The sequence below is a fragment of the Xyrauchen texanus genome, chromosome 3 (assembly GCF_025860055.1).
Source record: "Xyrauchen texanus isolate HMW12.3.18 chromosome 3, RBS_HiC_50CHRs, whole genome shotgun sequence".
Taxonomy (NCBI): domain Eukaryota; kingdom Metazoa; phylum Chordata; class Actinopteri; order Cypriniformes; family Catostomidae; genus Xyrauchen; species Xyrauchen texanus.
Window position 1 is genome coordinate 28638537 of NC_068278.1, and position 13850 is coordinate 28652386.

Below are 13850 nucleotides of genomic sequence, written 5' to 3' on the forward strand. Positions count from 1 at the left end.
TACTATTTCTACAAGGCTAAAACATGTAAAAAGTAGAATATTCCTTTATTACTTACAGTATCTTGTTATTTAAAGGCAGCTAGAGTTCATCCAGTGCTTATTTCAGTGAGAGGTTGAAGTCATGGTTTGAATGTGAGTTTCATCTTTGTACCCTCAGGGAGGACATTTTGATCTGGCCGATCGAATGTTCCACAGTGTCCGAGAGGCATGGCTGTCTGCTTCCAAGCACAACATGGCTGATGTAAAGGAGCTAATCCCAGAGTTCTTCTACCTTCCTGAGTTCCTGCTCAATTCCAACAACTTCGATCTTGGTGAGAAAACTAGCCACATTTGGGTGAATTTAACAAAACTTGTCAAGAACATTTAAAATTAAAAAAAAAAATTCCCCAAATCACCTTGCTGAAAAGAGATAAATATTAGTATTATTATTGTTGTTGTATTTTTCATGAGATTCAGCCTTTCATTTTTTGTTAAATTAAATGATGGATCTTTCTTAAAGGGAGTAAACAAAATGGCATCAAGCTTGGAGATGTGATTCTGCCTCCATGGGCTAAAGGAGACCCAAGGGAGTTTATCAGGGTTCACAGAGAGGCAAGTATTTGCATCAAAATACGACAACCCTCATTAAACCAACAGCCTGGAAGAAGAGTCTCTGTGTATCAGTGTTGTATACTGTTTTGACTTATCAGTATTTGCTGCATTATTTTTGCTAATTGCTGAACTTTTAAATAGAAAGAAACAGTATATTTAAAAAAAAAAATTTTTTTAATCATGTAGACTCACATGAGATAAAGACTATTGTCATGTCAATCCCCTGTAATTGGACACCATTAATCATGGAATTAATTAGTCATAGCTCACAGCGAACAGTGCATTTTTACATTGGCATCAGTAATGGATAACTTCTATTCTTGAGCATTGCAGAATCCATGACGCTAGCTGTCAGCATAATCAAAAAATTACTGTTACTTGAAAAAAAAAATTTAAGAATTAAATTCAGAAAACTCATTAACCTGTGGATGAATGTGTGCTTTCAGGCTTTGGAGTGCGACTATGTCAGTGCCCATTTACATGAATGGATCGACCTGATCTTTGGTTATAAGCAACAAGGTCCTCCAGCAGTGGAGGCTGTTAATGTCTTCCACCATCTCTTCTATGAGGGTCAGGTGGACATCTACAACATTAATGACCCACTTAAAGAAACCGCTACAATTGGATTCATCAACAACTTTGGCCAGATACCAAAACAGGTTCCCTACTTTACTTTTATAAAGATTGTTGAAAATCTTTCACACTCCACTCTAAATACAGTATAAACCAGGGGTACTCAATAGGCGGACTCCCTACCAGATCCACACCAAAGGACAATTAAATCCAGACTGAGCTCTGAATCTTTGTGCTAGTTATCTGACACTTGGCTAAGTGATTGTGAAAACATGTGTATACGCACGCGGAGCGTGAATAAATAGCGTTCAGCGCTAGAGAGAAACATTTCTCTCTAGTGTGGGAATAAAGCGCTTCCAGCGCTACGCACTTTATTCTCTAGCTTTGAACGTGCTTTGTTCCGCTCCGCGCTCGTCTCCCTGCTCTAGACATGAGGCAATGCATAAAGCCTGAATTACTGTACGTATGAGTTGCAGGTGCGGTTATTTTAACAACAGTAGCAGAGACACCGCTACAGATACTGGCATCTTTTGCTAAATTAAGTAAAGTGAAACTATCTTCATTTGTCTGATATGTTTTGGTGAAACAGTTCTCTCGTACGGTTCGCCACCTACTGTTTGGGAAGCATTGGAACCGTGGTTCACCTCAAGTTTATTGACTCATCTAGAGCACAAGGTTTTGTGAAGAAAATCAACTAGACACACAGTTACAACCTCCGCTAATGCACCTGAATGGATCTGTAAATTGATATGCTCTGCCTGTGTTCCATGTGGGACAATTTGATAACATCACTGTTCTGCAAGCATTGTGTGTAGTTGAAAATGGCAAGTGGAGAAAAAGAGCCGCTGATAAAGAAGCCCCCTGCGTTATTCAGGTCTCATGTCTGGAAACATTTTGTTTTTGCAGTCTACAACAGCGATGGTCAAAAAAAACGTTTATAAAACAGGCACTGTTTGCAGACATCGCTTGACATGAGTGCTATATACTGGTAATACATCGACATATAATAATTTATGCCGAAATCACTGGGGTAAGATAGCGTGCAGCGCGCACAGAGCCGCAGGTGAGCCAAAACAGCACAGTCTCTCTTTCGTTTTCAAGCAAGCACTCCGTGCTGATTCGGACAGGCATAAAACAATAACTAAAGTGATTGGGTAGTTCATTGCCAACTATATGTTTCCCTACTCCATGATGAAGATGTGTGATTTCCACGTATGATTAAAACACTCAAGCCGTGTCACCAAATCCCTCATATCTAATTTAAAAGTTCCTTCTATAGTGATGTACAGCTTCTGAATATTGAACATATGTGCAGTAGAGTTTGAAATGTATATGATGTTGATGCATGTAGCCTAATATTGCAGGTATTGTTAAAATGTGGATTTGTTGGGTCTTTAACTAAAAAATAATTTTCTCTAATTAATAGAGAAAAGGTTTTTTTTATTTAAAGACCCAATGACAATTAACCATGGTTTTACTATAGTAATATTTTAGTAACCATGATTGCTGTTACCATGGTTTTCTTTGAAGACATCAGTTTGATACAATTAACCATGGTTTTACAACAGTAGTACTGTAGTTTCCCTATATTAACCATGATTTTACTATATATTGTAAACATGACAGTAACCATGTTGATTTTGTGGTTACTATTTTTTTTTCTCCAAATATTATAGATAATCTATGGTTACTTTAAAACAATGATTTTTATTCAAACCTGTTGAAATGTTTGTTACCAAATGGAGTATTCTTACTTTGGATTTGGCAGTGATTTATTTTTCACTGTACATTGCAAATACCGAACTGTACCGAAACCGTGACACTAAAAATCGAACCGTGAGAAATTTGAACCGTAACACCCCTACTGATATATAATTAATGTGCTTCAGCTAAGCCAGGTTTGTTTACATGGTCCCTTTAGACTATAATGTCTAAATTTACCTTTATTAATCAGCATGTTATGATCATTTCAATATAAACAAACAGATTTTTGTTCTAATTTTGTGAAAATCAGAGATGTCATCATGGCATGATGGCATGAAGGACAGCCAAGTACAGATGTCAGAAGTTTACATACACTTAGGCTGAAGTCATTAATCCAAATTTTTTAACCACTCCACATATTTAATATTAGCAAACTATAGTTTTGGCAAGTCGTTTAGGACATCTACTTTGTGCATGACATGTGTAATTTTTCACATAAATTTATCACAATTCCAGTGGGTCTGAAGTTCATATACACCAAGTTAATTGTGCCTTTTGCAGCTTGAAAAATTCCAGAAAAATATGTCTAAGACTTTACGCAAGTAGCCAATTAGATTTTGATAGGCTTATTGGACTCAATTGGAGGTTTACCTGTGGATGTATGTTAAGGCCTACCTTCAAACTCAGTGCCTCTTTGCTTGACATCATGGGAAAATAAAAAGGAATCAGCCAAGACCTCAGAATTTTTTTTTCCCACAAGTCTGGTTCGTCCTTGGGAGCAATTTCCAAAGCCTGAAGATACCACGTTCATATGTACAAACAATAGTACGCAAGTATAAACACCATGAGACCACGCAGCTATCATACCACTCAGGAAGGAGATGCATTCCGTCTCCAAGAGAAAAACGTAGTTTGGTGCGATAATTGCAAATCAGTCCCAGAACAACAGCAAAAGACCTTGTTAAAATGCTTGGTTGACAAGTATCTATATCCACAGTAAAACGAGTCCTATGTCGACATAACCTGAAAGGCTGCTCAGCAAGGAAGAAGCCACTGCTCCAAAACCACCATAAAAAAGACCGACTACAGTTTGCAAGTGCGTGTGGATAAAGATCTTAAATTTTGGAGAAATGTCCTTTTGTTCATGGAGGAATGGGACAAAATTCCAGTTGTTAGAAGCTTGTGGAAGGCTACCCAAAATGTTTGATCCAAGTTAAACAATTTAAAGGCAATGCTACCAAATACCAACAAATTGTATGTAAACTTCTTACCCACTGGGAATGTGATGAAAGAAATAAAAGTTGAAATAAATCATTCTCTCTACTATTGTTCTGACTATGAATGTTTTCTACGAATAAATGTCAGGAATTGTGAAAAAGTGAGTTTTAATGTATTTGGCTTAGGTGTGTATAAACTCAACTTGTAGGTATAGATTCTGAATGTAAGAAACTTCAAAACAAACTGTTGATCTTAGCTTTTATTGTTCATATCCAAGTGCCCTCGACTGATTCATTCTTGATTAAATATTTTAATCTTTTGGTAGAAAAGTTCTCTCAGACCTGTAGGGAAATTAGCAACTTTGCGGCAGAGTACATTTACAACTGCTAGCATTCATCACCGTTAATATGTAAGAATTGAATAATAGAATGCTAAATATAATGGTTAGATTTAAATACACCCATTATTATCCACCAAAATATGTAGGGAAATTTGTTAGTATAAATATACACGGTATGGATTAAAATGCCTGCATACCTTCACCAATAATATATAGGAAATTGTATATTGGAATTAGCCACGTTCAACCACCATTATAAGAAGGATATATGTCAAATGATCAGGTTAGAAATCTAATAAACATTCTTCACCATTTAAAATGTAATATAACAGGCTTGTGGAATTAGCTTAATAAGTGAATTATGATTAATTCACTTATTGAAATAATTACAGGATGACTCATCTGTTAACTCTTTAGAGTAATTCTGTTCTCATGGCTATTGAAAATAATATCACAAATATGTTTAGATATGGTTCGAGCTTCGGAGCACAGATCTTAAAAAAAAAAAATCAAGTGACGAGATTATCAAAATATACCACAGTCAAATTAGCTTTCAATACAAACAAATCTTTATTGCTAATCTAAAACATCAAACTAACTAACACATATAGACAAACATAAACAACAGGTTGGTAGTGAGCTGTAACAGAAAGTGAATGGAAATTACCTGTACAGAGAAAATTGAGTCTATAGGCAATGCCTTGAGAACCATCGATATTTCATTTAGTCTAACTCGATTATGAAATCGTGTTACTCAATTATATTAAAGAGACACCAGCACTTTCAGCAAAAGTTGGAGATGTATTTGCGTTTCCATGCGTTGCTTTGGCTCTTTGTACCGTCAATATTTTGGACCAATGTTAAGACCTTGGATAGTTTTTTTGCTGAAAGGATGAGGCGGGGCTTTGAAGCAAGGCCTCCCGCAGGGGAGACTCACAAATTCTCTTCATGTGTGTGAGTCGTAGCACAGAAAAGAGCTTCCTCAGAACTTCACGTTTCATATTTTCCTGGACTCTACATTGTGCAAAGCCAAACGATGAAGGGCTAAGAGCCCATAGTCAAGAGGGCAAAAGAGTAAGAAGAGCAGAAGGGAGAAGAAGATAGCATTCATCCAAGGCGGGAAAGTTTTTTTGAGTTGAGATTGGCCGCACCCCAAATGTGTTTGAGCCAATCAGAAATGTCTCTTCAGATACCATGTTATCATATCTCTGCCCCTCCTTCTGAAGATGATTAATGAGTCTTTGTGTGCGAAGATTACTTTTTCCCGCTTAAAATAAGTGTTTAATCATGAATTTTGTATCTTGGATACAACTAAATATATACAAAATTAATTAACATACATTCCTGAAATGCAGAAAGAATCTCAACGATTGTAAACATGATGTGTTTTATCATGAATGGTGTTACCATTCTACAAATATAACACAAATAAAACCAGATTAAAGATTATAATCATCAATTTGTCATTTATAAGTGATTACAAATCACTACACATTTTAAAGGTTTCATCAGGCTACAATCATTTGTGTGAGATAACTTTTACAATCAAAAATAGACTGTGTGTTGTGCAGTGTTAGAACAAAACAGTGATGTCTTTTGATAGTATTATAACATGTATATGCATTGTGAAAACCCAGAAAAGTTAGTTTTGCAATTGTGTCAATGTTCCTGGATTAAGATGAGATGTCCAGCTGCAAAGAGTTCAAAGGGATCCTTCCAAAGACATTAAGACAGTTTTCAAGCTCTCTCAGCTAGTACAGAGTTTTAGCATGTGACACAGGAAATGTCTAATTTTTAAGTTTGTTAAATTGTTTATCAAAGGATAAAAGGAGAGTGTCTTAGATTTCATGGCATGGGGGTTTCTTCAGGAGAGTAGTCTTCAAGTCATGTGAATAATTATTAACATTATTGTTTTTTTTACAAAGTACTATTGCTGCCAACATGACAAGTTATAAAAACTATAAAAAATAAATATATATATGCATAATTTCTTAGCCATATAACTACTGACACCATATAAGTTACAAATTATTATCCGGACCTTTGCTGGGAAGGAAATGTAGAGACCGGACCTCTTGGAACTTTAATTGAGTTCCCCTGGTATATACCTTTGTGAGCACTAGTGTCTATTTTTATCTGGTGTAACATCTATGTTTTTTTTTTCAAATTACAGCTGTTCAAGAAGCCTCATCCTCCAAAGCGGGTGCGCAGTAAGTCCAACGGAGATGTCCCAGGTGTGCCAGTTACTCTGAACTCCACTTTAGACAAGATCTTCTTCCATCATCTGGACAACTTGCGGCCCTCTCTCACCCCTGTCAAAGGTAACACAGGAAGGAATGGAGGATTATAGTGGCTAAAGACTGTAATACATGCTCTGTGATAACCATAATGCTGTTCAGATCCAAATTTTTACAACAAGCTTACCACGTTTTGAATCTTGTCCTGTTCTGTCTTTTGTCAGCTTTTCAGCTATTACTGGCCATTGCTTTTCATATTCTTGTATTATGAGTTATCTAATTAAGTTATTGTTTTTTTTTTATCACTATTAATTTTATAAACTTGTTTTGTTCTTATCATTTTAACATCAAGGGTGTGGAATATTCTTAACTGCTCTGACCATACAGTAAAGAGCAATTTAAATGAGCTCTGTGTGTGTGTGTGTGTGTGTGTGTGTGTGTGTGTGTGTGTGTGTGTGTGTGTGTGTGTGTGTGTGTGTGTGTGTTTGTGTGTGTGTGTTTGTGTGTGTAATTTCTGTTTTATAGAACTAAAGGAGCCAGTGGGTCAAATAGTGTGCACTGACAAGGGCATTCTGGCTGTCGAGCAAAACAAGGTGTTTGTTCCTCCTGCCTGGAATAAGACCTTCGCCTGGGGCTACGCAGATCTCAGCTGCAGACTTGCCAACTATGAATCTGACAAGGTCATTAGAGTTCTTCTATTTATTTTCAGCACAGTTTTTAGCATATGTTGTGAAGCAAGACTTTGCATATTCATATGCAAGTAACATTATATAGTAATTGTGTTATTTTGTTGAGTTGTATTTGACCAGAAGCGTTTGAATTGTCTTTTATCTTGTCTCATTTCTACTTTATAATACACATTTTTTATATAAAAACACAATGTTGCACATGTTTATCAGCTGTGGAAACATTCTACAAAATGTTGTTCAGATGAATTACATTTCACTAGCTAGTGTTCCCATAGTCATGGAAAACATGGAAATATCAGGGATTTTTTGAATTGTGTCTAATATCTAATAAAGTTGAAAAATGCCCAAAATTTTTTTTTTGTGATTTTAAAATATTACAAATTTTATTGATTTGATGGATGTAGTGTTAACTACAAAAACATTTGAGTACTAAACTGTAGATAATGAGTTGTACATTTTAGATAATAACGACATGAGGATTATAATGAGGCAGAAACGCGTCATCACATTATGTGAAATGGGTCCCTTAAACCACAAAAGGCTACGATTTAATTAAATATATAATCAAAACTAAAGTTTGAAGATGACCGCTCATACACTGAAAGTACTGCATTGTAATCATCATTTGGGCTGTGTGTGTGTGTAATAGATGACAGAGAGTAGAGCGCTCTGAAGTTCACAGCACATACAGACTATTTAGTAGGGATGTCAATTTTTAGACATTTTCATATCTTTGTGGAAATTAACGATCGATTAATTGTTAACGTTAATTTTGCAAAACACACGTGGAGGACTCCAAATAATATGTGCTTTTAGCCTATATATAATATAAATGAATAAACTCAAGGAATGCAAGTATTGGCATTTTCCTCTTAAAATATTCTTAATTAAGTGTATTTTAATACATTTAGGCTATGTTTAGTATAGATTTGTGAATTGTTTCTTTACTGTTAAAAATGACTGAAAATATGTAACTTCTATACATGTTTGAGTTTATCAAAACTTCACATTGTGGATCCTGGAATATTTCGGAACTTTGAAATATATATATCTATTTTTATGGAAATAAAGTGAAATAATAACACGCTGTGTAAACAGTACATAACATACCACTTTTTCGGTGATTGTGAGATGTCAGCTGAATGTGCTTTCCCGGCGATTACTGACGTAATTGTAGGTTGGGATGAAACAAGGAGATCTACCGTGCTTGTTGTCATGTTGTACTTGAACACACTATCACGGTGTGCAGGGTTGGGAGGGTTACATTTGAATACTTTGTATTCCACTGCAGATTACAGAATACATTCTGTAAAATGTAATTTGTAACGTATTCCGTTGGATTACTCAAGGTCAGTAACGTATTTTAAATATTTGGATTACTTCTTCAGCACTGGTAGATTTTTTTCACTTGTTTTCACTATAAAAACTCTGCCAGTACAGTAAGACAAAATAATGTTAAAAATAAATTTGCTCAAAAACCTAAATATCTTAAGCACTGTTGTTTCTAAAACAAGATAAATCAAATTGATCTTGTTTTAAGGATTTTTAGATGGAACCATCTTTTACAGGAAAACAATACAAACATTATTATCATCAAGAATACGATTTTTGCCCTAATATCAAAAGTCTTAGTAGTAAAAAAGAAATGATCTAACGTGAATTTTCTTGATAAAAAAATATGATCGTGTCTGGTAACATGTGCATGTAAAATGGATAGAAATAGCATTTTAGCTTAGCGTAAAGTTATCAATTTACACAAGGTTTATTTATTTTTCTTGTGCTCCAAACTTACTTCAAACGTACTTCTCTGTTTGCTCGTATGAATGTAACACATCATAAGAAAGTTTTTCACCGCTGTTCAAATGCACATTTGATCGCATCATTTATATGTTTAAAGATGGGGTATGTGATTTGCAAAACGGCCGGCAGATTTTGAAAATACACAACTCTAAGGTCCTACCTTCTCTCCTCCAACGCTGGCCCTGACTCCACCCATTCGAAAAACATGGACGCGCAATCATGCACGAGCGAAAACTCAGATGCGCAGTGTTCTAGCAGTGTTCTAGACTCACTAGTCAAACAGTGCATTCACCTGTCAGACAATTTTTCAGAGCAAATTGTTGACACAGCAGGAGGAGGGGTCGCATACCACTCTTGAAAGGTGTAGAGCTGATTTTCTCATAACTGTAAAAAAAAAAAGAACATCGCCAGCCCTGGCGTCTGTACAGCGGTCTTCTATTCAAAACAGGATTCATAGAAATGTGGAACAACCCCACTAGCACTATAAAAGCTCTATTCTCCATACATAAATACAATCGCTTCCTGTTACTGGGTCACGAGCTTTGAGTATCGCGCACGAACGGGACACGCAGCCAGGGGAGGGGGGCATGGTACGACCGTTCGATTGACACATTTTCTGTCCAATGATTCTAGATGGTCTTGAAAATGATTGGCTGGAGTTTTTCGAGTCCTGCCCGTTCCACAGATGATTAAATTGCTTAATTTTCATTTCAGTGCTTCTAATTTACAGCCAGTAAGTGGGTTAGGAATAGGATTTCAAGTTATTTTGAAAAAATGGTCAAAAAAGAAAATCACATACCCCACCTTTAAATGTTTTCTATCTGAAAGGACCAAATATTAAATGAATCAAATGACAATAAAATTTAAAGTAATCTCTTCAGTAATCAAAATAATTTTTGAATGTAACTGTATTCTAATTACCAATGATTTAAATGATTAAAACTACTGTCAAAAACACACAGAAATGCCAACATAAAGCTTGATTTAAATGGATGCATGAAATGTGGGAAAAAGACAAAAATATTTTACCACTGTATTGTAATGTAATGTTTGCTGTAATTATTATTATTAATAATAATAATAACAATGTATTAAAGAAATATCTCACGTCTGTGATATTCTTTTGTAAAAATACTTCATTTGATAAAAATAATGCAATTTTATGTTATAAATTAATTAATTTAGATAATTCTATTTTATTTTAATACAATTTTAATTCATTATTTTGATTATACACCATATTGATGATAACATTAAATTAAACTGTCTAATTTGGAAATTCAGAAAAAATATCCATCCAATAACCAAAATACACATGATGACCTCTTGTATGTTTTTGCTTAAATATTACACCCGTTGGGCATATAAAATGTCCCGGAAAACTGTGCCTTGAAAAGAGTGTGAACCCTGATTGTGAATCATTCGAACCGGTACAAAAATTGGTCTGAATGCTTCATTAGAGTATAATTTGAATTCTATATACAATATATATTTAAATTATTACAATATTTAAATTTAATTTTCAATAATCAAAATCAAAGTGTTGTGGTAATTCATTGGTCAAAACTGTGGGAACACTGACTAGCTGTACAGTAGTGCCCACTATTTATTGTGTGCTGGGTTTTTGTAGTTTTTTCTTAGGTGCTTATTAACACAGCAGTTTTATGTTTTAATCTGTTGGCTCATGCTGTATATTTAGTTTTCCAATTGTCTAACTACAGTAACGCGTTTGTCTCACAGGCAGTGGTCGTATATGAGTGTTTGTCTGAGTGGGGGCAGATCCTGTGTGCTATCTGCCCCAACCCCAAGCTAGTTATTACTGGAGGATTCAGCACAGCCATCTGTGTGTGGGAGACCGGGACATCCAAAGAGAAAGCCAAGACCCTTACACTCAAACAGGTAACCATTGTTATCACATAATAAAGGAACTTCAAATTCAAAAACTACTTGCTAGCTTGTTTGTTTCCTTTACATATATTATTTTGTCAAAAATGAATTGGAGTTGTCCTTTAAACTTCTTTGTTAAACATACATGCCCTTTATAACTAAATTTCATGGTTTGTTTTTTTGTCGATTAATCTACTGTATGTAATGAAAGTACTTGTGATGTTTCCAGGCTCTTCTGGGCCACACAGATGCAGTTATATGTCTCACAGCATCATCTGCTTACCACATCATCGTGAGTGGCTCTCGAGACCGAACGTGCATCATTTGGGACCTGAATAAGCTGTCTTTCGTCACCCAGCTGAGGGGCCACCGAGCTCCTGTCTCAGCACTCTGTATCAATGAGCTTACAGTGAGCGCACACTAACACTTACTAAGAGAGCAGACTTACCTCACATAATATATGCCAGCAAAATTGAGTGACAAGTGTTGTAGTGATGTATTCAAACTTCATTCAGAATCTTGTTAGATTGGTTTTTGGGGTTTCATTCATTGCAATTACTTATTAATTAGTGAGACTGTTATTTGATTAGAAAAATATAAAATGATCCTGCTGATTTATATCTTGCCTTTTTTGATGCCTCAAAATGTCAGAATGAAACCAGCTAGATTTGAATTTCCTAGAGGAAATACCACTGCTTTCAAGGCAGCAGAAGAATATTGTTAAAGAAGAATGCAATGATTACATCATCTGTTTTGGTTATATTTTGAATGCTAAACATTCTATCATATTGTGGCTGAGAAGTGCAGAACACAACCAAATTAGCAAAGCAAACAAAATCTAAAAACACAATGGAAATATATATATATACATGTATTTATTTATTTATATATTCATTTATTTATTTTAAAGCACTGTATTATAAGTCACGTGGCTGACTTAATGCATGAGATTTCATGATGCAGAAAGCTGCTCATCCCACTGCAAAATTTGGCTCTAAATTGTGTGTGTGTGTGTGTGTGTGTGTGTGTGTGTGTGTGTGTGTGTGTGTGTGTGTGTGTGTGTGTGTGTGTGTGTGTGTAGGGCGATATAGTATCCTGTGCTGGCACCTATATCCATGTGTGGAGTATCAATGGAAGCCCCATCGCCAGCACCAACACATTCACAGGCAGGAGCCAACAAATCCTCTGCTGCTGTTTCTCAGAGATGAACGAGTGGGAAACACAGAATGTTATCGTAACGGGACACTCCGACGGTGTTGTCAGGGTGACCGACTTCTCCTTTAATTTACCTTCTGTATTTGCTTTTTGTGTTTTTAAAGCATTCTGACACTCGCACTTAAGAGATATTGGTTGTTGACAAATGACTTGATTGGTTTTTTTAATCTAGTTTTGGAGAATTGAGTTCTTGCAAGTCCCGGAAACACCTGCTCCAGAGCCTGTAGAGCCCCCTGATGTGCCAGACTGCTGTGGAGAGATTGGTAACCCCCCCCATTGCACCTTTCTAAACCTCAGGGTTGAGCGATTTAAGAAGAATTGGCTCCTTTTCCTTTTCATGAGTTGAATTGTATTGTCTATGCCACACTGGTTGTTTTGAAATGACAGGAAGAGGTATTTACTGAAATTCCATTTAGAGAAATTCTATGTAATTAAGTGTTCTCCACCATGGTCAATAAAATGATCATGAATTTATTAACTATTTTATATGTACATATACTGGCAGCCAAAATAGAATAATGTACAGATTTTGCTGTTTCGGTTGGAAATTGGTACTTCACCAAAGTGGCATTCAGCTGATCACAAAGTATAGTCAGGACATTATTGATGTAAATAAAGCACCATCGCTATTTGAAAAAAGTAATTTTTGATCAAATCTAGACAGGCCCCATTTACAGCAACCATCACTCAAACACCTCATCCTTGAGTAATCATGCTAAATTGCTAATTTGTTACTAGAAAAACACTTGCCATTATATCAAACACAGTTGAAAGCTATTTGGTTTGTCAAATGAAGCTTAACATTGTCTTTGTGTTTGTTTTTGAGTTGCCAAAGTATGTAATAGACTGGCATGTCTAAAGGTCAATATTAGGTCAAAAATGGCAATAAAGAAACAGATTTCTCTAGAAACTCGTCAGTCAATAATTGTTTAAGGAATGGAGCCTATACAATGTTAGAAATTGCTCAAGATGTCATTAAAAGGTGTACACTACAGTCTTGGAAGACAAAGAACAACTGGCTCTAACAAGGACAGAAAGAGATGTGGAAGGCCTGATGTTCAACTAAACAAGAGGATAAGTTCATCAGAGTCTCTAGTTTGAGAAATAGATGCCTCACATGTCCTCAGCTGACAGCTTCATTGAATTCTACCCGCTCTTAACCAGTTTCAAGTACAACAGTAAAGAGAAGACTCAGGGGAGCCTTATGGGAAGAATTGCAAAGAAAAAAACACATTTGAAACAGAAAAAAAAAAGGAAAAGGTTAGAGGAGGCAAAGAAAGACAGACATTGGACAACAGATAATTGGAAAAGAGTGTTATGGATTTTAACCCCATTGAGCTTTTTTTGGGATCAGCTAGACTGTAAGGTGCATGAGAAGTGCCCGACAAGACAAGTGTCACCTGAGTATCTGGACAAACTGACAGCTAGAATGCCAACGATCTGCAAAGCTGTCATTGTTGCTCGTGGAGGATTTTTTGATGAGAACTCTTTGAAGTAGTTTAAGATTTTTGAGTTTATCAAAAAAAAAAGATTTTCAAACTGTAATATTAATTTTTCACATTATTAATATCCTGACGATACATTGTGATCAGTTGA

General features: G+C 35.6%; 1 protein-coding gene across 1 annotated transcript in view; it reads left to right on the forward strand.

The window, feature by feature from the left end:
- Positions 1 to 13850, forward strand: part of LOC127622645 (WD repeat and FYVE domain-containing protein 3-like) — a 102518-nt gene that overhangs the window by 81630 nt on the left and 7038 nt on the right. Inside the window, exons 51-59 of the mRNA XM_052096665.1 lie at positions 158 to 311; positions 500 to 591; positions 1038 to 1250; positions 6600 to 6747; positions 7189 to 7343; positions 10893 to 11051; positions 11269 to 11448; positions 12121 to 12303; positions 12427 to 12517. Coding sequence (XP_051952625.1) covers positions 158 to 311; positions 500 to 591; positions 1038 to 1250; positions 6600 to 6747; positions 7189 to 7343; positions 10893 to 11051; positions 11269 to 11448; positions 12121 to 12303; positions 12427 to 12517 — 1375 coding nt within the window. The remainder of the gene's footprint in view (positions 1 to 157; positions 312 to 499; positions 592 to 1037; positions 1251 to 6599; positions 6748 to 7188; positions 7344 to 10892; positions 11052 to 11268; positions 11449 to 12120; positions 12304 to 12426; positions 12518 to 13850) is intronic.